The sequence below is a fragment of the Condylostylus longicornis genome, unplaced genomic scaffold, assembly GCF_029603195.1.
Source record: "Condylostylus longicornis isolate FDR11 unplaced genomic scaffold, ASM2960319v2 ptg000038l, whole genome shotgun sequence".
NCBI classification, from domain to species: domain Eukaryota; kingdom Metazoa; phylum Arthropoda; class Insecta; order Diptera; family Dolichopodidae; genus Condylostylus; species Condylostylus longicornis.
This window is the reverse complement of record NW_026578007.1, coordinates 5,627,456-5,652,188: the sequence shown is the minus strand read 5'-3', so window position 1 is coordinate 5,652,188 and position 24,733 is coordinate 5,627,456. Positions and strand designations below refer to the sequence as shown.

The window sequence follows — 24,733 nt, the reverse complement described above, 5'->3', positions numbered from 1 at the left end:
TTTGCGATAATTTTTTTAAGATTTTAGCTTGCAGTTGTAGTTTAAAAAAATTCTGTCAAAACTTTGCTGCATTTTGAAAAATACTTTTTTGGCAGTTCTTGTAGTACTTAATTTACTGCAAATTAAATACTACCATAGATCGAAATTATCAAAATTAATACCCATAACTTCAATTATTGTTGAACGGTTATAGAATTGGAAAAATGCGTTCTCCATTTGTGCTTCAAATCTGTTAAGCTCTAAGAGCATCTAAGGATAAGAAATCTGTCTAATATTCTGCTCATTCTCTGAACGTTTTCGGGAAATAAACAAAGAATATTTAAGTTCATAATAATTTATTCAGAAAATTAACGTAATTAGGTTCTACATTATAAACATCTTATCTACTTTACTTTCATTTTTTTTAACAACTGAAATTCAATTTGGTAATTACTTATTAGTTTATATTCCTTATTAGTATTTTCTTTTTTAGATATAAAAAAATATTTTATGACTATATTTTTATTTAAACAAGAACCAATAAGTATGCAGTTTCTAATTTAAGAAATACACAAAAATTTACATTCAAAAGTATTTTTCTCATTTACTCCAGATAGCTTGGCACTTAATCCAATCGAAATTCTTACAACTAGAAGGAAATAGGATTTCTATGATTTTAAATATTTGAGTTATTATTGACATATGAACAAAATTTTACATAATCTTGTATTTGGGTCATTTGATTCCAATACAAATCAGTCCAACGTGCATATGCATTTTGGTATATAAAATTTTGATCACTTGAATTTGGATTTGTATATATATTATTATCAGAATCTTCATTTGTTGCACCTAAATCACTTTTTAAATCATGGAAGTTTTGTGAGTTGAAAATATTATTTTGTTTTCTCACAAATTTTTCTTCTTTATTTCTTGCATTATCATTATTTTCATCATTATCACTATCAGTATCGGTAATATCATCTAATTCATCATCTAATTCATCGGTTTGAGTTATGCTGCTTGTATCATTATTATTGCATTCATGATCATTCTCATTATTAGAATCGGATGTTTGATATGTTTCTTCAGAAGTGCTATCAGAATCTGATAAATTAGAATTTTCACTTTCCTCGCTATAATTATAATCAGAACTATCATCATCATTGTCATCTTCTTCTTCATCATCATCCTCATTTGTTGATGTAGAAATTCCTGATGATTTTGCTGAAGTTACACGACCTGAAGAAATTCCTTCATCTTCTGATGACACCGAAAATGATGGTGCATTTGAAGCTACAGAATCATTAGAACTATCACTTTGGCGTGGGGATAAAACAATAGGATTAAGTTTCACTTTTACTAATTCATCAACATTATTATTTGGTGATGGAAAATGTTGTTTTTGTAATTTATTTTGAAAACTCTGTGAAAAATCACGTTCGATTTCTGGAATTTTTAATTTTAACTGTTCCATTGCTACTCTAGATGTTCCAGCCGATGGTTCATATTGTTGCGATAATGTAACTGAATAGCTATTACTATCAGTCATATCATCTCCTTGTTCTTTGAGTTTTTCATATTCCGAAAATACATCTTTTGTAGGTTTAGCAGATTTTTTCGTATCAACTAATAAATCTTTTAAGTTTAATTTTTCAGTTTCTTCTGTTTTTGATTTGGCTGGACTTTCATTCAAATTGGCATCAAATGATTTATAATCTTCGAATAAATCTATTTGCTCAGTTGAACTACTTTTGCTATTATCAATTAAAACTTCTAAAAGTGACATTGAATTGTTATTTGGACGTTTACATAATGTTAAATCTTTAGAACCAATTGAATTACTTCGTAAAACATCACTATCTGGAGCAATGCTACTAGCGTCATCTATTGTATTTGAAGAAGGTAATCTTTGTAAGGAACTCATTGTTTCTGTCATCATAATTTTATTTGCATTTGGATCATCCATATATTCAATTTTATACGTCTTTGAATCAATATAAGCCGAAGAAGACGTATTCAAATCATTAACATTTTCTTTATCGGAATCAACCATTTTATTTATATTATCTTCATAAAATGTGTAAGTCTCTAATATATTATCATTTTCTAATTGTGAAAAATTCCAAATATCTATTGATTCATTGTAAGGATATCTGAAAATATTTAAACCAGACCCGATAGTTTCTGTAATTATTTTGAATTTTTGTGATTCTTTTTGTGATGAAATAAAAGTTATCGCGATTCCATGTGATCCAAATCTTCCAGCACGTCCTATTCTATGTAAATATGTTGGATCATCATCGGGCGGTTCTATATTTAAAACTAAATTTACATGTTCCGAATCAATTCCTCTTGCCATCAAATCAGTGGAAAACAAAATTCTTGTTTTAAATTCCTTAAATTTTTTGAAAATTTCTATTCGAGTTTTTTGATCTTGTGCACCAGTTATTACTTCACATGGCCAGCCTAATGTATAATAAAAATTTTTAATTAAAACTTAGATTAGTTAATTTTCTGTTTTCAATTTACCATCTTTTTCCATAGCATTTTTATATGATTCAGCTCTTGATTGAGAAGATGCAAAAGCTAAGCATTGCTTGAAAGATATTTTACTAAATATTTTCTTTAATGCTTTAAGTTTAGAAGACATTTCTAAAATACTTGTCTTCTCTTCAGGAATATCATATATAAATTGTTTGATTCCAATCAATAATGTTGCACCCTTATTTGTTGAAACTAATAATGGATTTTTCATATAACTTGAAATTTTTTTATCCAAATCATCGCAAAATGTGGCACTACATGCAATTATTTGTTTCTTTTTTGGAAGACTTTTGTTTATTTTCTGAAAATCTGCCAAAAATGTCTTGGACATTAATTTATCAGCTTCATCTAATACAAAGAGAGAAATTTTCGATGTGTTTAACATATCATTTTGAATTAAATGTAGAACTCGTCCTGGTGTTCCAACAACAGATTTAGCATTTGCTAATTTTTTTCGATCATTCGTCAGTTCTAAACCACCTATAACAGCAACAGCTCGAAATCCTGCAAAAAATAATTATGTTTTAATATTAAAATTGTTTCTTCTGCTGTTATATAATTGCTCTTGATTACATAAACTAAATTAACTACATACCTTGTAAATGTTCTCCAATTTGATTAAGGATTCCTTCGATTTGAAGTGCAATTTCCCGTGTTGGAACCAAAATTAATGATTGAAGTTCCCTTATCATATCCTGATATTGTTCTAAGAGTATCGTACAAAATATTAATGTTTTACCGGTTCCAGACTTTGATTGGCATAATAAATCTGAAGCAAATGTTTAATACGTCGGATTAATAAAATGCGCATAATTGCCTTTATTTAAAAAAACAAAAATTATTTTATTACCAATTCCAGCTTTTCCGATGGGGATCGCATTCGCTTGAATTATAGTTGGATATAGGAAGCCACAATTATCTAAACCTTTCTTAACAGCATCCTTTAATAACATTTTGCTGAACGGAGTGCTTTCTTTGAAGCATATATCACTAGTGCGCTCATTTTCTTCTGTACTATGAGCAAGTTTAGAACTCATTTTTTATATAATTTTATTAACAAATAAATTAAATCTATTTTTTTTAACACGTGCACTTTATATAGTTCAAATGATTTTATTTTTCACGAATTTTATTAAATATACCTACTATATGGATGAATTTATTTACAGCTAAATGTTACTGTCATAGTCATACGCAAAAAAAAGAAAAATAACAAATGAGAAATGTCATATTTATGCCGGGAGAATGCGGCGAGTCGGTTAATTAAAATGATTAAAATTACAATATTTAGAACATAAGAAAGCGACATCTATCTTATAAAAGCTAGCGAAAATAATAAACAATACAGCGCAATGTATGAGTACTATTTACATTTAGTAGGTTTTTTTTGAGGTTTTCGTCTCGACTATTTCAATTTTCGTTTCAATTTGGTTTACTCTTTTCAACACAATGTCGCTTAGTACTGATTGACTTAGAAATGCTGGATGTGAGCAGTGGTACAATAACAATTTATGCACAAAAAGTGGAAAATTTGCTATAGAAAAACACATATAAAATATTTTTTTTTCGAGCAAAATTTCAAAAATGTCATTTTAAAAATTTTAATTTTTTTTTATTTTTATGTTGGTTATTAATTATTACTTAATTTGTAATTGAAATGTAAAATAGAAAATGGAAATAATTTATGATAAATTGGAAATATTTATTTTTTGTCCATGTTTTTTTTAAATTTTACATTCTATTGGCCGTTCATTAGTTTAGAATGGTGGTGAACTGGTTATAAATCCAGCAACAAATTTGAAATTTTGACATGACGTCTGAACTTCATCAAATTACTCTAGTTTTATATGTAAACAGCCATTAGACAGAAGCGGGAGTACTTGAAAGCCCCAAAATGATGTTTAGCTGTTATATTTTAAGTCAAGTAAGCAAAACTTTTTCACTGACATAAGTGAGCCGGCTTCAAGCCGAGTAACGTTTATATGGACATAATTGTAAAAAAATAACCAAAGCGATGAATGGTAATGGCGGGCGATTTGCACTATTGACCCGGTACAACAAAATTAATTTTTCAATATCTTGTATAAATGTTACACACCAATGGAAACATACATATATGTAATATTGTAATACAACAAAAACTATTCGAAATTCGGTAGAATAAGAATTTAGGGTATTTCACCGCATGCGGCAAAATGCGCGACGGTAATTTCACTTGATTCTAAGCAGTCCTATTTAAATGTGTGTATTCTATATGAATTTATGTTTATAGTTATATTTTAAGGTAAGTTAGCAAGATTTTTAATGACTTAAGTCAACCGTCAGGAAACTTTTTTGGGTTATGGGTACATACATATGTACAATGTGAGTATGAGATTGGGCTACTCGAGTTTCTCACATTATGTACTTACAAGAAGAAGTGACAATTTCAACTGACTTTCTTGATTGTTTTGCTTTCACAAATAATAAATTTGTATGGAATCTTATGTAACTGCCATATTATCTATAATTGAGCTATTAAAATTTTTTTTGAAAAAATTTATTCAAATTTAGTCTTAATTCAATATTTTTTTTTCTTTCAAACATAATTGATTGGCCGGGCCGCATTTTGAAGTTGAATGATCGCATATTGCATTTTGCCAACGGCTAAATAAGTGAACACTCGACTTGGATAAAGCCGGTTTGAAGTCAAGAAACGTTTATATGAAAAGAACATAAAATAGGCTTCAAGTACTTTTGATAAGTTTGAGTTGTGCCTAATTATTCTTACTCAGATTTTGGCCTTCTATTTTCATAATTAAATTAAAAATGCAATAAATTATTTCTTTAAGGGTAAGATACTTATATTTTTTCTATTTTCTTTATATTTTATTTTAGAATTTTTTTCAAAAAGTACACTTTTATTTTACAAATACTTTTACATATTTGGTTTCTGAAAATATAAAATTTTTATTCAAAATTGAAGCTGTCAAATTGAAACAAACGAAAACCATTTCGAAAATGAATTTCAAATATAATCCGTAATGAACTAAGCGAAATTGTTGACAGATGTCATACACACTTCTTTTGAAAATATTTAACAGCAGAAACAGTTAATTTTTAATTTTTTCAAAAAGATTTCGAGTTTACCGCCACTTAGTTGTTCATATTTTGGGCAAATTACAAAATGCAAGCAAAAAATAAAAAGATATTTGATTAAAAGTAGATGTATGTGTTTGAGAAGTAAAATAAAATAATACATACGTATGTATTTGTTTGTACACAACTTATTTATGCAAGTTTAAATAAATGGAAAAAAATAATTTGTTATCTAATCCAGGGGACAAGATGAATATATACATAATTATGTACAGGTACATACACAACTATCCATAATTGTTAGGAAAGCATTAGGTAAGTCAAATATTCTTTCATGTGTTCCTACCCACATATTAAAAACTAAATTCAGAACTTATTGCCTTAGGGAATGTATACATACATACATACATATGTATATCAAAATTCTACAAGATACCTTCGCAGGAAAAGGAATCAGAATTGAAATGATCATGGTGCCTACTTAAATGAGGCCTGAGGAGATCATTACTTTTAAACTTTAAACCGAAAATCGCTTGTATTGTACAGCTACAATATATGTACATACATACATATATATACATTGAACAATTGTCTTTAATTACGTGTTGTTGCTGTTTTGTCTTTGGATATGTGGTATACATTCATACCTATATGATTTCCGGACCTTATAAACAGTTTTAATATGATTTATGGCCCATCTTCTGTGAGTTTGGTAGTTTTTTTTAACCGTTACCGTGTTAAATATTTTCATGAAAACTAAAACAAATCTGTGCTTAGTGATTTTTAGTTATAAATATCAACCACATAAAATACAATCAAAAACATTAAAATTATTTGCCAGAATTTGTCTCTAAATTCTAAATTCTTAAACAATGACGACCTTTTATGTAAAGATCATACTGTCGGTTAAGAAGCAGGAAACATTAGGTCAGGAAACTGTTTTGAGTAAATTCAAATTGAAAAAATCGTAAAATTGAAAAACTAATCAATTAGTGCAATGGGATTGGTCTCTTTAATTTTTGGATTTATAAACTATATTCTAGATTTGGATGATTTTTTTCCACAACAAAGATTATATTATTCTGATTTAATTCATCTATGAAATCCGAATTCTCAAAAAATGCACTTAATCGACGATACATAAAAATTCCATCAATGTACCTACAATCTATCAAGCACAACTGAAACAACTAAACATTCATTTTGAATATGAAAGCATAGAAAGCAAATATGTAGGTCATTTCTCTTTTAAAAGATGTAAATTCAAATCGTTCGATGCTGGAAGGAGCATTCACAATAGTGAACAAGTGAGAATATATCCCTTTGTTTACATAGTAGAAGAGTACACAATACAAAAACCAATAAATAGGTTATAAAGTCATAGACGAGTATTCCGAAAAAATGGAAATCAAAATCTACAATATCAAGAATATTAATTATACTTTTATATTTCGATAGTAAAACACTTGGAAGAAAAGAAACTTGTCCGACATGGGAGAATGTTATTCATCAGTCAACTCCATTGCAATATACGCTCTTATCGAACTATGTATGTAAGACATTGTATATGAACGAATATCGAATTTACAAGAAAATGCGTTCATATAGTATTTATTGGAGCAATGAAGGTTTTTGAAGTGTTATTCTCTTAAAGAAATTATTACCAAAAAAAAATATTTAAATGGTATAGAAAAAACGTTAGAGAGGTATCTATAAAATTTTTTGGATATTAAATTTAAAATAAATAAATTTCATTTTCAATCTACTAACCTTAGTAGGCTTAATTATAATTTTAAAATTATAATTATTTTTAGGAATTTGGAAAAATAAAAATATGTACAGCATTTTAATTGTACAGGAATTAATTTAATAAATTAAATGTACCAAAATATTTGATTTATGGAAGAAATTTTTGAAAATAATAAGAAAGAATTCCAAGAACTAAAACGAGAAGAGCAACAATACGAAAAATGAGGAAAATACATTAAAAACGAATAAGTAACAAGGTATTTTAATCATTATTGAAACAATGGCAAATTTATTAACCGGACATTCAAAATTAACTTGTATAAGTAGCTACTTTTAAATTAGCCAGGCACGAATTAATTTTTTTATTTGTAAAAACAAAATTTGTAGGAAATATTAAAATTTATAAAAAATTAAAAGTAATCAAATAATAAAAATCCCTTTTGTTGCGATAATATTAAGTCTGTCTGGTATAAAAAAGTTTTTAAAAACTTTATAAAGCTCGAAAAAATGATTTTGTATGCAAAGCGTCTGTTATAATACTTTTTGAACAAAAATGAGAGAAAATTATGACTTTATGGTTTCCTTATGTTTTTTCTAGTTATGTCAGAAGGTGCCTGCGGCCGTCATTTGGATAGCACTGATATAGATCGATGATAAGTTGTAGATGGCATAGATATTATTTTTAAAATTTTTGAAGGAATTTGCATGCATTTTTAACTTCAAGGATATTCAAAATTTAAACAAAATTCTTAATTATTATTCCATTAAATACAATATTTATTATTTCTTTTAGCTTTCTTTTTTTTTAATTTTATTTAATTTTCTTTTCAGTTTTCTTATTATTAGTTTATTAAATCTTTTACATAAAAACAAAAGAAAAAAAAACAATAAATTAAATAAATAATTTTTTCTTTTTCTTTCATCTTTTAATTTTTTTTTTATATTTTAAGATATGGTGTTTTTTACAGTTTCAAATTCATGTGTTTTTTTTATATTTTTTTTTCTTTTCCTTTAAAATTAATTACATACTTTACTTCTGTTTTAGCGCATATCTATATTGTATTTTAAAAAGTATCCTTACATAATATGTATCATAAATTTTATTGTATGTACATATGTATGTATACAAAATTATGATAAAATTATTTATTTAATAAGTAGATAAATTTTTACAAAAATATCAGCATTGAAATTGCTAAATTTTTTAATATTCTTCTATTCAATACATATTTTTATTTTTTATAACATTATTCATAGGCGTTCTATTTTTTTTATATATTTTGTGAATTTATTACAAATTAACCATTTTTATAAAATAAACTTTTATATTATATTTTTTAAAACCACATTCCTTACATTTTTCAACAATTTTATAATTAAATATCTTTTGAAAATCAAAATATATTTTTGATTCTTTTGCAATATTCTTCAAAAGAATTTGTTTTAAGCAATACTTTTTTTTGTAAATTTTTTCTAAAATAAAGGAAAAATTTTATTAAAACTTACCATAAGTATTTCTTAACGAAGAAGAATTTGTCTTTTTTTTTGTGCCCCGAAATTTGAGGTTTTTGTTTAAATAAAATATCAAAATTCATTTTTTGTTTTTTTCAAAACATATTATTTTAAATCAGGCGTGCTCAACCTTTTTATATCTAAAGATAGACTATTTTGGATGCAACTATCTCGGGATCTATTAATTGAAAAACAACAGACGTTTAATTATTTCAACCTTACTTTAGTAAATGAAGTTTAGTAAATGAAAACATGTTTCTGAAATAAGTATGTAATAAAAATATTTATATTTCAAGCAATATAAATCTATTTCTAAAATAGCAAAAGAAATTAACTGAAATTAGTGTCGCAATGGACTGGTTGGGCAGGCCTTTTATAAAATACATAACATAATAATAAGAGTTCGAAATATATGAGTAGGTAGTACGAGTTTGAAAGTATTAAATTGAAAAAATATGAAATTTTCATTCTGTATTTTGGTTTTATGATGCACGGTGGATTTATAAATGCAAATTTATTTTTAATTTATTTCCATTACTATTGTTTTCCTTTTTGTTTCGAGTAAGTTAGAAATTTAATTTGTACAATACATGAATTTTTATAAGAAATTGCATTTATAAATTTGGAAAAAGTAATGTAATTAAAATTTAATTTATTAATTTTTTTAAGTAATTTATTTAAGGAATATTTTAATAATTTGAATGATATTTAAAAAAAAAAATAGTGGAAAGTAATTATCCTTAAATATCATAAAATTTTTGAAATTTTATACTAAATTTAAATATTTATTTTATCATACAAATCTGGTGTTTTTTATCTTTTTTATTAATTTTATTAAATTTTAAATTTTTCTTGTATTTGTTGTTTTTTCTTATGTATATTTCTATATTTCATATAAATTGATAATTTTAAAAAAGTTTTGTGGCTACTGAAAAAAAAATTCTTTTAATTTTTCCACGTACTACTACTACTAACATTTTATATGTCTACTGATTTGTTAATGTAATTAAAATTTTTTATATAATATTTTTTGTTGCATTTCTTAATTATGCAATTAAATTATAAAATTATTTTAATATTTCTTTAAATTTCTTTATTTATTTTTTTTTTTGGATATTCAATTATTTCATGTCGATAAAAAAAATATGGAGAAATATTTTTTGATTTAATATAAGAAAGTCGATTGTGAATTAACAAGTTTCAAGCGTTTAATTTTGAATAGTTTTTTTTTTTAAATTTTTCTAATAAATTTATATTATATTTAGTATGAATTTAAATTAGGTTAAACGTCAGCATATGAATATTAAAATTGTTGAGGTTTGCACAAATGGAATATTTATAATTAGAGTTATGGAAAATGTTATTGTAAAAATTCCTCTTTTACTAAAAATTTAGAGCAGCTTGATTATGAACTTGAGGTCTGATATTAGCAATAAAATTCGAACTAATGGAAATAGTATTAGAGTAATGGTAGATAGTATTAGAGTTTTCGATTTACAAATGCTTGTACCTTTAAAAATTTAAAAATTTGTGAAAATTTTTTCCAAAAAAATAATCAACTTCCAATTTTTAAAAGAATAAAATTAAATTCATACATGTATTCAATTTAAATTCAATTCATATATTTATTGTCATAAATATACATACAGGACGTTTTCCAGCATATCAAATGCGTGCAAAATTGACGTTAGTCATGAATTGTAATACACGCTGAAAACGCAACTTATTCTTATTTTAGTTTTTTTTTTCTTCCATTTCTTGAATAAAATTGGTTGATAAAATGAGTTACGAAGAAAACATTTTAATTTTGAAATTTTAAATTTTCCGCATTATTGAAATATTTTTTTAAATGTCAATTGCGAAAAATTGCAAAATCAAGTGAATGACATGATTGAAAAGAGCATCAAATCATTGACATACTGGGAAACGGCCATACGTTTTATAACTGGGCTTAGTTATATAATAAGTGCTTCACAATTAAGTTTATGTTGTTTTCAGTGTTATTAAATTTAATTTTAATTTAATTTAAATTTCAGAAAATTTCGGAAAATGACAGGTGTCGGGCAATTGATTCCATGGTTAAGTTTGAGATATTACAAAGAATTTTTAACGATTTTAAATTATTTAATGTTACTTTCATATAAATTCAGTTACTTTTTATGTTTTCAAAAAATATATTATTCTTCTCTGATTTGCAATTTTTCCTTTTTTTTTTTTAGAATTTTAAGGCTGTAATTTAATTTGGTATTGTGTTTTAAAAAGTATTGTATATGTTTTTTCACAATCATTATATATATGATTTTTTTTTTTAATTAATTATTTACCATCAATTCTCTTTGTTCCTTTTCCATCAATAAAATATAAACATTTTTATTAATTTTTTGTTTTTACAATTATATTATTTGTATAAAATTATATATTTTTTTTATATTATGCAATATATTGAAATTATATAACATGCATATTTAACATACATATAAGTTAACAATTAATATTATTTAACACTTTGATAATATTTTTATAATTTTTATAGGATGTAAATTATATTTTCTCGATACAGATTAATTGGAAAATAATTTGTCATAAAAGACATAAAAGATAGCATTTGTCATAAAAGATAGCATTAAGATCTTATAATGAAATAAATAATAATAAATTTACTAAAATAATTTTTGAGTTACTCTATCTATTGTGTTTTAAATTAATAAATTTATAATTTTAAATTATTTTATTATACAAAAATTAGCCCATTTAAGAATATCGAATTTTAAAGTTTTTTAGTTAATATATTTTTCTTCTTTACAGCATTATTTCATATTTTATTGTAAGGAAGAATTTTCGAGCTGGAGAAATGATGTTTTTGCGCAAAAAAGCAATGTTTTACTCGGTTATTTCTGTAGAAATGGTATATTTTGACCTTTATCGCTGTTGCATCAAATGAGGGCTTTATTGCGTAGATATTGTTCTAAAACAATCCTTTTCCAACAATCCTTTGAACACAATTAATAAATGGGAGAACAAAATTGGTTTTCTTTCAAGTAAAAATATTGTAAATTTTTGCTCTATGACATATTATTTGCCAATTGTCTTATATGTGAGTATAATATAATATTTATTAAATATATCAATAATACAAATATTTATTTTTACAATTCATTTTTTTCATAAAACATATATTATATTGTATTTTTATATTTCAATTTCTATATAATCAAGTTTTTTTTGTTTAAATTTCCTTCAACAGTTTTAACAACATTTTTTTTCGTTTCTAAATTCTTCGTTTTATATTTTTTTTTTAATTAAAATTAATTGTTTTAATTGTATTTATTTTTTATTTTTAAATTATAAGTATAGAATTTGGTATTTTTTTTTGTTAGTTTTTTTTTTTTATTTTTCAAATTTCTTATAAATTATATTTGATTTTTTCCTTATATAAAAAATAATATTTAAAATTAATTTCTTTTGTATTTATAATAATTATAATAAAGTATTTTATCTTATTGGTGACTTAATAATAAATTTCATTCTTAATATTTAAATACATAATAATTATAGTTTCTTTATTTAATCAATTTTCAAAATTGTAAATTAATTGTTTTTTATTCTTAATCTTAGTATTATTATTTTTTTTAACATTATTCATATATTATAATAATATTATATTTTGTTGTGTATTAAATAATGCAACCAACCTTTATTTTAAGTACATAGTAGAAATCGCTTAAGTATATAATTTTTATAATATGTATGTTGTGTTTTAGGTTAGAATTATTTTGAAGTTTATTTATTTTTTAATTATTTTAAGTTATAAATGTTAAAAGATTGTCTTAAAAGTTTTCGAAATATAGAATTATTTGCGTATATAAATCTATACAGTTAAATTATATTTATTTTTATATTGAATAATTTTTATATAGAGTTTTAATAATAATTTTAATATTTTAATATTTTTAAGATTTATTAAAATATTTTAATATTTGTAATGTTTATTATTTTTTTTTTTGATTTTATTTTAATAATTTATAATTAAATTATAAAAATTTTACGAAACTTTTGTAATATTACAATAAAAATAGTGTTAATAAAATTCTCGTACATTAAAAACTTAAAAAATAATCAATTAATGAAATAAAAAACTAGAAGATAATGTAGTAAAAATATTTATTTTTCGAGAAATAAATAATTTGATTTTATAAATAATGTTCTATATTATATCATTTCGTTAAAATAGTATTGAATAATTTTATACTATTTAACGAAATTATAATTACATTATTTTATGTTTTGCATCATGAAATTATTACTTTCTTTTTTGTTTTTAGGAAACCAAGATGCGCAAAAATTAAATTTCTTTTCTGGAAGCTTTAAGAATAATATAAAGACCGAGTTGCAGCGAATGATCTGGAATCTTTGCAACTTTAATTGTTTAGGCTTACAACATTTTCTTTTAAATTTAAATTAATTTTATATTAAAAGAAATAACAGAATTTAAAGGTATTAAGAGTTTCATCATAACATTTTGCATTTTATTTTATGTAAATTTTAATATTTGGTTGTATTTGGTTGTAAATGTTGTTAATAATTGGGTATTTTCGATAATTTAGATATGCACTTAAAGTTCTAACCTAAATTCGAAATATCTTCTTGCTTCTTCTTTTTTGCATCATTACTCATCTCCTTGAACTAATTAGTTTATTTTTTTTTTGTTATTTAAAAATGTTTTATCACTTTAAGAATGCTATAAATTTCGGATGTGGTTCTTTTGCATTAAAAATTTAACAAACATGCTACATTTGAAGATTTTATATTTTGGTTTATCGAACATACTTTTAAATCTGTTCAATAAGATCGAAATTAGAATTCGAATAAGATCTAAGTTAGAACTGAATTTTCAAAAATCCCCTTTGTCATTATTGTAATATAAAAAAACGTGGAGTGTTGGACTAAAATAAATATAGTTTTTTAGAGCACAATTTAATCATACACTGTATAATTTTTGTGTACAATTATTTTACAATTTAATCAATAATATTAAAATTTTTAATTTCATAAAAGTTTTATTAGTTAATAAGTATGAATAATATATGGAAAGCTTTGCAAGTAGTAAGTTTTGCGTGTATGTCAAATGTTTGTAAGCTTATAATAATTAGATAACATTATCAGATACAAAATTTAATTAGGCAATTTTTAATATAATTAAAATAGGATTTTTTTAAGTTTTCCTTTTAATTCTTATTTTGAAAGTAGAAAGATTAGACTTATTTTAATTAATATTGTATCATTTTTACAATTTTTTTAAAAATTTTAAATAATAACTATTTTAATGTGAGTTATTTGGTCGTTATGTATATAAAATTCGACAATATTTTATAACATAGTATGAGACCCAGAGCATATATTCCTTAAATCGTTCAGACAGAAAATTTAGAAATAAAAATTTTAAGATGAAAACCTTAAGGGAGGTTGCTAAAATTCATTTTACATAAAAAATTTGGTTTTAATGTTTTTAAATGTTAATTAATATAAAAAAATTAATTTATTTTATTTAAATTTTTTTCTCTTATATAATTTTCATGAATATTTTTCAATTACCTTCATGTTTTTTTTTTTTTTTTTGAATGTTTGGTGTTAACGTTTTATACTATAAATTTTTACTTTCTAATATTTTTTAAAGTAAAAAATTTTTTCCGAATTTTAAAAAATGGTGTAATGAGGAATTATTAATATTTTTATAATATTTTGTATACTTATTAAAGGAATATGTTAAAATAACAAAATAATTTAATTGTTTTCATTATTTATTTTTGTTAAATTTGTTAAATAAGTTTTAATTTTAGAAATTTGCTTTTTATTTATGAAATGTTTAGCAATTTATGTAACGGACAATGATTGAAAATGTGATGTCGAAACCCTATATCGTAAACTCCACTTTCAACTTTAAAATAAACATTGACATTGAATTTTGTTAAAATTTTTTTGTTATAATCGAAGTTTACTTAAAATAAAATAGATATAGTTAAAGAACGTCGAAGACATTATTTTCACGGAACTAAAATAAGTAATAATTTTTTCAAAAGAAAAGTGTTGTTCAATGTTTTAAAATTTCGATGCAATTATTGTTTAATGAAAAGACATTCTAAAAAAAACTTTTACTGTAGTACATACGTTTTTAAAAAAATCTTGATTCAGTTCACGATTGTGTACTAAACATCTGTGTTAATAAGCATGTTCAAGATTTTTTTTTTTTGCTTACTTCCATATTAAATTTGATATTGTAATATTCATTAATTATTAGCTATTTATAAATATTTTGTAGATATTGTAAATAAAAATACACATTATTTAAATAAATATATTACAATTTTGTGTATACATAGTGTCTGATAATCGATGGAATTCCCATTGCAGGGTGATAAATTTCCTGCAGAGAACAAAAAACACCAATTGACATGTGCTTTTTGGGCCTTCCTTCTCGAGTAATGAGACTTCAATGAAGTTAGAATTTCTTTTCATTCGATCACTCTGCTGCGGGAGCGCCATCGAGCCTCGGACGCTTTGTATATACATAAATGTTACAAAATACATAATTATTATTTATTAAATATTTTAAGTGTATTAAATATAAATTTAATTTTAAACCATGTTTTTTCTGTTTTTAATTTTATACTACAACTATTTATTAATTTGAATTTTGTTTTACTGCTTGTTTTAACTAAATTAGTTTATCTTTTTTTCTTTTTTAATTTTTTTTTAGTTCCGACCAAAAAGAGAACAGAAACTTAATTACTATAAAAATTTCTTTATGTTACAATTATTACAATAAAATATAGAAGTTTTATATCTGTTTGTTGTTTTAATATTAATTAGTGCCATTAGATTTATTCGAGCTTTTTGTTTTGTTTTTAAAAAGATTGTCAACTATATTATATAATTATATGTATAGATATAAATATAAGTATTTATATAATTTTTTTTTTATAAATGTTTAAATACAAAAAATTTTTTCCTTTCAAATAATTTTAATATAGATTTATAAATATTTATAATAATATGTAGAATACTTTAAATTGTAAAAATTTTCTTTTTTTTTTTTGTTTTATAAATAATTTTTTTAAGTGTTACAAAAAAGCTGCAACATTTAATAAAAAAACAAGAACAAAAATATTGAATATTTATTTAATAATTTCTTTTTATTTTAAGTTGTTATTATAAAAATGCATCATATTATAAAAAGAATATCGTACAAAAATATTAAAAAAATTTTACTTTATTGCATTATAATGAATTTACAAATAAATTTCAATTTTATCTTATAGAAAAATAAGCGTATTATTGAAAATTATTGAAACTAAATTATTGTTCTGTTCATAAATATAAGCTAGTTTATATTTTAATTTACAATACAAATTTTGCAATTCAAAAAACGAATGTTACTTAATTAAATGAAAATACATTTTTTATTTATAATGCGAATAATCTGATAAATTACATGCATTTTTATTAATATGTGTAATTTATAATTAAAATAAAAATATTACTAATTTGTATAATTTCTAATTAAAATTACTTATTATCTTGTGTAAAAATGTAGATAGCCTTGTTAGATTTTAAAATTCAAATAGAATGAAGGAAGTCATATAATAAACTATGTTATAAAATAAATCATGTATTAAATGAGTTACATAATAAATTATGTAATTTATATAATAAAAATGAAAAATTGCTGACAAGGGCGTCTGTAATTCTTATTTATGACTTAGTCAGCAATACTGTTTTATTTACTTAGAGACGATTAAAATTAAAACTATTTTTCTAATAAAAATGATGCATTTATTATAAATAACACAATTTACAAAAATTTTTAAATTGTTACGTTTAAATTTTTTTTTTGTTTTTTTTTTTTTTGAAACGCATAATATATTTTCTATCTAATTATAAATATTATTTTTAAATTTTACGTAAATTGGAAATCAAAAATTTTTTCTTTAAAACAAAAAAAAGAAAATCACTCAGAAGATAGGCCTATTTAGAGTTTCCAGTCAAAGTTAATTTTATTTTAATTTTTTATACTTTTTTAATTTAAATAAAGTCCAGTTTGTATTTTAATTTTTTATATCTATACTCGTAATCTTACGACTACTACGAGTACATAATTTTTAAAATTTAAATTGTTTTATTTAATTCTTAATTTTTATAATTTTAACATTTTATTTTTTAATACTAAAATTTACGATTATCGACTTATAATGTTGTTCGATAGAAAAGTTAAATAAACTAAGTATAGCATAAAACATGAAAATTTGAAAAATTCTTATAATTTTCTTTTTTTATATGAGTAACAACAATATTGGTATATGCAATTTTTTTTTCTTTTAAATATACATATTGTATGTATGTAGAATATTTAACAAAAACAATAGAAATTTTATTGTTTTTGATATAAATGATTAAATTATTGTGCTATTTTATATTTTAATGAAGTAGTCCTGAAGGCGTCTATTTATATGTATTGTAAATTTTGTAGTATGACAGTGATTAAGCTTTTAAAAATTAAAGAAAAATTAGTTTAGTTTATTTATTTTAGGTTAAGATAAAAATTTATATTAGATAGTTTATAAAATACGGACCTTAAATGTAGTAATGATTACGAGTGTTTTTAATTTTGCTGAAATAATAGTAATGCAAATTATAATTGGAAATGGTTGAATTTTTATGAATTGTAAAATAATTTTTTTCACGCTAACTTTTCATACTTTCAGAATTTGCATATAAATTATTACGCTACATTTCATATAAATTAATGTACTACAAATTGACACCGCTCTGAAAATTGTAATTATTGTTGCATTAAGGAAGTAAGATTCTTTAAAAAATTATCATGAAGTAAATTTAAGTAACATAAAAGACAAAAAACTTATAATAATAATTAGATAATTATTATTGTCTCAAGTTTTTTTTATGTTAATAACGTATTTTTTGTTATAACACTGTGTATTTAATTTTTGCTCATTGTTTTGGTGTGTGAGTGAAAGATGAAATATTTGTCATAAATTCCTGCAGACAGTAGTAAATGATACTAAATTATGGTTAATTAATAATATTTATTAAATTTCTATATATTTTTAAATTTGATTTTTAAATTTATTCAAATGGATGATAATTTTTTGTGATAAGTTTGAATTTATGTATTCAATACATTTCTCAAATACTTCTTGTGAGATGAAAAAAATACACGATCAGGCAGGAAATATGAGGTAATGATTAAATATACAAGCAATAACATCACTTATTATTATATTGAAAATAACATTTTCAATAAAATAGTAAGTGATAAGAATTAAACAATCGTAATCACAATCTACATTTGTCAACGCTATTTTAAGAATTTTTGTTGCTCTTATGTAATAGGATTATGGAAGCGTTTTATATTATAAAGAATTTATGTGATTTTTTAGAAAATTAAAAGAAAATGATTAGAAATTTTTTTCTTAAGGTGTCGTTTGTTTTGCTTTTGTATTTTATGCATAATATTAAGTTATAACTTTTTTTTTTGTTTTTTGTTATTTTTTTTTCTACTAAATTTGCTAGTAAACGCATTTTTTCCCACTAAAAATTTTTGTTTTTTTTGTGAATTGTCAAATATATATATATTTATTTTTTTTAATTTGTTTTTTGTATTATTAATTTTAATTTTTATATCTAAAGATTTTGCAAATACTTTATACATAATAATTTTTTATATACATTCTATGTAAATCACTGATGTAGATTCAAACAAGTGATTTTTTGCTTAAATGCTCTTGTAAATGTGTTAAATTATTTCAAAATATATTCAGAGATTTTCAGTAATTTTTCATTATAGCTTATAAATTTTTTAAAAAAAATAATAATGTTAAATGATAATCACCAATATTTTTGTAATACAGTTAAATAATAATCTTATAATTTGAGTTGAGCGGATATTATTAAAATTATTTCGGTTTTCAATATAGAATTTCAAATTTTGAAATTAATTTTATTCAGAAAGTTTCAAAATTTTTAAATAGAAATTCACCACTTCAATTGATGTAGCTGACAAAATATGTCTGAATGTTTCAACTTTTTAAAATAAATTGGTATATGAAATGAAATTTGATTTGAATGAATTTTAAATTGAAAATAAACATGAACGGAAATTTTATATTGGTTCACAATTGCGTCATCTTATACGATGTAATTTAATATTACCATTTTTATCTTGTAATTTAATTTACTAAAACTTCTATTCAAATATCTAATAGTTTGTTTTTGTAATGAATCTGTGTAAAACTATTATTTGAAATTTCTAAATGCAAAATTTTATTTTTTAAAATGTAATTTTACATTTTTTTAATAATATTTTTAATACATGTATATTATAATGCTAATATACATATTTTAAAATCTCTAAATATATTTTTGTAAATTTGTATAGTAATTATCAAATAATCAAACAAAAATTTAATATAAGTTAGAAAATATCAAAATATTCACAAAATACAAATTTAATTTAAAAAAAATTTAATTATTAATAAAACTAAAATAAGCCTAGAAATATACAAAAATGGTGCCGTATTAATTTTTAATAATTTTATTTTCCTATTATACAATTTACGATAATATTAAATTATTTTTTTTAGTAATAAGATGTGATAGAACAATTATTAGTAATATTAATTGATTCAGAAAATTAAGTTAATACTGTAATAGTAATACTGATGTATTATATTAAACTAAAATAGGACACCATTTTTATTAGTTTAACATATTTAGGGTATTTATTATTCACAAATATTTTTTTTTTTATTAAAAAGTTTTTCATCTCATATAATAATTTAAAATTGAACTTAATATTTGATTATTAATATATTAAAAATTATTTTAAATTTGTAAATTTATATACGTATATATTTTTATTTAATTTAAATTTATAAGTATGTATATATCCAGTCTTAGACCAAATGATATGTTCTATTAATCTTTGTATTAAAAATATTATGAACGGAATTTTTTATTAATTTATTTATTTATAGTTTTTATTATAAAAAAATTAATTAATGAAATCGCAATAATAAAATTATTTTTTTATTAACAACATTTTCATATAGAATTTTTTTTTGTAGATTTTTTTTTCAAGGAAACGAATGGGGGCAGGAGGTCATATTACCACCTTTTCATATAACGCTTAAATATTTCTTTTTAAAATAAGTAATAACGAATTGATTTATAAATAAAATAATTGTGTTCAGAATTATTTAGGGATTAAGTACATTGAACTGTCATTGAATGCAACAAAATAAATTTTTGTATTTAAATCAATTAAGTAAGAAATCTTGATTTACAAAAAAAAAAAATTAATTCACTGATTCTGATGAAATGTTGTTTAATAAATTTATTTAGTAAAATTAAAGTTTAATATAAATATTTATACAGAAAATATTTATAATTTATACAATATAATTTATGCTTATTCTTTAATATAATTAAAAAAAAAATGTATATCATCAAATATACAAAAATTGAATTTTCTTTTACAGTACATAAAATTTACTTCTAATAATTAATTTATTACTTCTTAAAATTTCTCACATACCTATGTATTGGACGTTTAAATTTAATAAATAAGCTTAAATATATGAATTAAATTGAAAATAATTTTTTAAATTAAAATATTAATACATAATTTAGACTTATTTCTGTTATTGTGATGTAATTATAAGTAATTATCAAATACTATTAATATAAAGTCTTGGTTCATCAACTTTTATTCGAAACTTAAAATCTTCTTTAAATTTATTTTTGCAGTTAAAACAGTAAAAAAAAAACAAATATTGTTTTGGAAATATTTCAATTTTTTTTTCAATTTAAAAGCTAAGGGGTTTTCGTTAAATCAGTTCTAGAGTAATTCTAACTCTTCATTAGCTCGTTTGTAAATTGTACACTGCACACGCTGAAAATATATGTAGATTGTTCGGTAATTTCTTGCTGTAACAAATTGGGTTCAAAAATTCAATGTATAATAAAGAAATATCAGAAATGTAGCGCAGACATTTTGTATGAATTTTTTCGCAGCCGCATGGGTTTTTTTTTTTATTTTTAAAATTTTAATCATAACAATATCATTTATTGAATTTTGGCATTTAAGTTTTTATATTTAGAAATACTGCGTAAACATTAAAACTTAGCTGAAGTTTTTGCATACTGTTCTATTGTAGAACTTTCAGAGCACCCCGCATATAAATGAAAGCGCCGCTGTAATCGTGTACAACATTTTGTTTGATTCATCCCATTATTTAAATATTACCATTAAAACCATAAGTTTCCAAATTATTAAGAGTTTTAAATAATTTTAGTAAATTTTAAATTATTTAAAAAATAGCGTAAATAATTGTAAAGTTTTGAATTTTAAACTAAAAAAGATTAGCTTAATTTTCTATTAATTTAAGCTAAAAGATTAGCTTAAATTAATTAGAAAAAATAAATTATATTTAATATATATAATAAAAGGATGATGAAAAACTTTTTAATTTTTATTTTTTTTTTTATATATGTAAAATTTGTAGTTATTTTTTATAAAATATGTATGTATATAGTTTATAATTAATTAAAATTTAATATTACAATTCCTTTTTGTTTTTGTAACTAATAGACTAATATAAATATTAAATTTTGTAAATTAAAAAAAAAATGACGATTTTTTTAATATTGTTTTTTTAACAATTTTGTTTCCATTTTATTATTTGTAACATTATGAAATATAGTGATGAATCGTTATTTCTTTTCAAATCTTTGAACTAATTATTAATTCAATATTTATATATAATTTAATTAAGTTAATAATAATATTGGGGTTTTTAAAAAATTTTTTTACCATTTTTAGTTGTTTTTTTTTTAAATATTTTCAAATTTTTTTTTGTATTTTTCTTTTTTTATTATTTAATAAATACAAGATGTTTTTTTAAAACATCTGAAATAAATAAAAATTTAAAATTAATTTTACATTTTTCTAAATATATTATAATGAACAAATATATATATATGTTGTACAAATGTAAATATATATATATATATATACATATATACAATAATCAAATGAATTTCTTAAAAAATAATTATCACCTATGATTGAATTTATTTCTTCATGAATTTTCTTTGTTTGTAACTTTCATTTTTATTTTCCTTCTTACATTTCCTTTTTAAACAATTTAATAATAGAATTTTATTTAATATTAAAAAAAATATCTGGTACTATATAATATTTGTTTTTATTTAATTTAAAATTTTTTAAAATGATTTAATTTTAAAGCCATAAATTAAATTGATAAAAGTTTTTTCACCTTCAAATATAATTGTTTTTTTTTTTTTTCTATAACAGTTAAAAAATGTATTATTTTAATAAAACGGCTATGATTATAGTACAATTCGGTTAGACATTTAACATTCCTCTACGACTTTTCTGACATGTAAAATTAGGTAGAATTTAAAAATTGGATAAATTAACTAAGGATTCAACTGGCCCCTAATTAAACTTCATACATAAATTCTTAAAATATACTTTATGCAGAACACAGGGCAAGAAGAAATTATAAAACATCAAAAAATCTTAATAAATTTTTTAATGAAAATAATATTTTTGAATTCGAAATTTTAATACTAAAGTTTTAGTAAAACATATTAAATATATTATTGAATAAGGGAATTTTCAATTCAAAGCTTAAAATCTTAAAAACCTTTTTTTGCATCATAACAGATCTATTAGGAACTAACTAGTTTACTTTTCCAAATTTTTAATATCTTACATTTTTCTATGTGTTTTTCTATTTTTCTAATCTTTCAAAATGCTTTAGAACTTAAAGTATACTACGATTTTCGAACATGCTTCTTTTGTAGTAAAGATTTAAAATTTTGTAGTTTTGCTTTATTGAACATGCTTTATATTAGGACCTAAGTCAACGCTGAATTTTTGAAAATTCCCTTATTCTATAGTTACCAAAGTTAACATTCTTTTATACCAAAGATTAAAGATTAGCAAGAAAAATACAAGATTTTCAAAAGAGTGTTTTGTAAATTAAATGAAAAATTCTTTTCTGAAGTTTTGTATTGACTCGTAAAATGCAATAATTAACAGAATAACTTGAAATTTTGGTAAATATTTAAATTGATTTAAATTTTATCTATTCTTAATAATTTTTTATTATTGGTGTGAAAAGAAAACTTCCTTTTATTCGGAAGAAAATACTTTTATTTTTCGCTAATATATTTCGTGCGCTATATACGCACTTTATCAAAGCTGATTTTCTTCTGGAGAAGAATAATAAAAAAAATATATTTTACTGTTTTGTTCAAAGTACTGTTGCTTAAAAAGATAATCTGATTATTTCAAAGAAATTAAAACTGCTTGTTAAGGATAAAGTGTATTTATATAAATATAAATTATTAAGTATAAAATAATTTACAGGTGATACATTTTTCAAACCTATCCGTGTATAGGATTGTACTGCTGCTCCACTTTATGATTATTATAATACATAATTTAACTGTATGTATTGTACGTGTAAATATACATTTTAAAATAATTAATAGTAACATTTTTATAAATATAGTTTTGTTCTTGTGAATATAATAATCAGTATAGTATTTTATGTACATAAAATATGTATGTATGTAATTAAATGTTATAAGTATGTAATTAATACACAATAGAATATTCATTGTATTCATTGTTATGGTTTTTGTAAAATTTTTTCATATTATATTGTTGAATGTAATAAATATATGCATATATAATATTGAGTTAGTAGTCTATTGTACTATGATGATTTATTAATTTGAAATTTATAAATTTTAGCTATATTAATGTATTCATTGTGTATGCGTTAGTTATTTATTAGGAATTTCTTGTTTTCATTATCATTTGCAATTCCTATATATTGCATTGTATTTAAAAATAATATGTGTTTTATTTTTTTTTATTAAATTTTATAGCGCTCTTCTCATAATTTCAAATTTTGTTTAAAATTTTTTAAACATGATAGAATTTTTATTTTTTTACAATTTAATAATAATTTGTTTTTAAATTTTTTTTACTAAAATAAACACCTGTTTTTAATTTTTCATGTTATATATGTTACTTTTTTTCTTCTCTTATTAATTAAATCTAAAAATATATGTTATATTTTTTAATAATTTTTGGACATTTTTTTTTTTGTGCTCTCACAAAAAAAATTTATATAAATTATTAAAAATAATTTTTTATTTTCTTAAATAAATATAATAATTTATAATTTGGTTGGAATAATTTTACAACGTATACTACTACCAATATCGGTACCAAAATTATTTTTTATTATTAATAAGGGAATTTTTTTAATTTTATCAATTTTAACACTTGCAGCTTGTGTAGTAGCATTAATAATACTATTAATTCCACCGTTACTACTATTATTATTGTTATTACTATTTGTATTTGTAAATTTAATAAATTTTGTTGAAATTTCATTATTTGTTGCAGCAGCAAATAAAGCATTTGCAGTATTTGTAATAGTAGAACAACTCGGTCAAGGAGAATTATCAGAATCCGAACCACCAAATGAATGCATTGGAAATAATGGGTACCAACCGCTAATATGTTGTGCCAATACAATTTTATCTAAATTTAATTCAGCACCACCTAAACCTTTATTATGTTCAAAGCCAACACAACGTTGCCATACAGTTATAACAAGATTACGACCAAAAACATCAGAACTCTATAAAAATTAATAAATAAAATAATTAGAATTTATAATGGATGTATGTATATGTAATATATTTTATGGTGCAATGGAAATTGTTATATAAAGTGGTAAAT

At 21.7% G+C, this 24,733-nt stretch overlaps 2 protein-coding genes and 1 long non-coding RNA gene across 4 annotated transcripts in view; 1 reads left to right on the top strand and 2 right to left on the bottom strand.

Moving 5' to 3' along the window:
- Nucleotides 1-318: 318 nt before the first annotated feature.
- Nucleotides 319-3,682, bottom strand: LOC129609071 (probable ATP-dependent RNA helicase DDX20). Its single transcript, XM_055520932.1, has 4 exons — nucleotides 3,377-3,682; nucleotides 3,122-3,295; nucleotides 2,512-3,030; nucleotides 319-2,448 (listed from the first exon to the last, which is right to left on the bottom strand). The coding sequence occupies exons 1-4, from the start codon at nucleotides 3,561-3,563 to the stop codon at nucleotides 656-658; spliced, it is 2,673 nt and encodes an 890-aa protein (XP_055376907.1). The 5' UTR covers nucleotides 3,564-3,682; the 3' UTR covers nucleotides 319-655.
- A 3,191-nt stretch (nucleotides 3,683-6,873) lies between these two features.
- Nucleotides 6,874-24,519, top strand: LOC129608971 (uncharacterized). Of its 2 annotated transcripts, XR_008696927.1 has the most exons (5): nucleotides 6,874-7,310; nucleotides 7,419-7,610; nucleotides 11,671-11,959; nucleotides 13,188-13,359; nucleotides 24,395-24,519. It is a non-coding gene; the product is annotated as an uncharacterized LOC129608971 (long non-coding RNA). The 2 variants fall into 2 exon arrangements; XR_008696926.1 differs by lacking the exons at nucleotides 6,874-7,310; nucleotides 7,419-7,610 and having other exon boundaries at nucleotides 11,514-11,959.
- Nucleotides 24,399-24,733, bottom strand: part of LOC129608970 (regulating synaptic membrane exocytosis protein 2) — a 166,979-nt gene continuing 166,644 nt past the window's right edge. The window contains exon 14 of the mRNA XM_055520777.1: nucleotides 24,399-24,632. Within this exon, the coding sequence (XP_055376752.1) occupies nucleotides 24,441-24,632 (192 nt within the window). The 3' untranslated portion in view covers nucleotides 24,399-24,440. The remainder of the gene's footprint in view (nucleotides 24,633-24,733) is intronic.

Bases quoted from the DNA above. Each gene is read 5' to 3' on its own strand.
- LOC129609071 (XM_055520932.1), bottom strand. From the start codon at position 3,563: ATGAGTTCTAAACTTGCTCATAGTACAGAAGAAAATGAGCGCACTAGT. The intron at 3,296-3,376 runs GTAATAAAATAA...CATTTGCTTCAG, and splicing joins CATCGGAAAAGCTGGAATTG to ATTTATTATGCCAATCAAAG. The intron at 3,031-3,121 runs GTATGTAGTTAA...TATTTTTTGCAG, and splicing joins AATTGGAGAACATTTACAAG to GATTTCGAGCTGTTGCTGTT.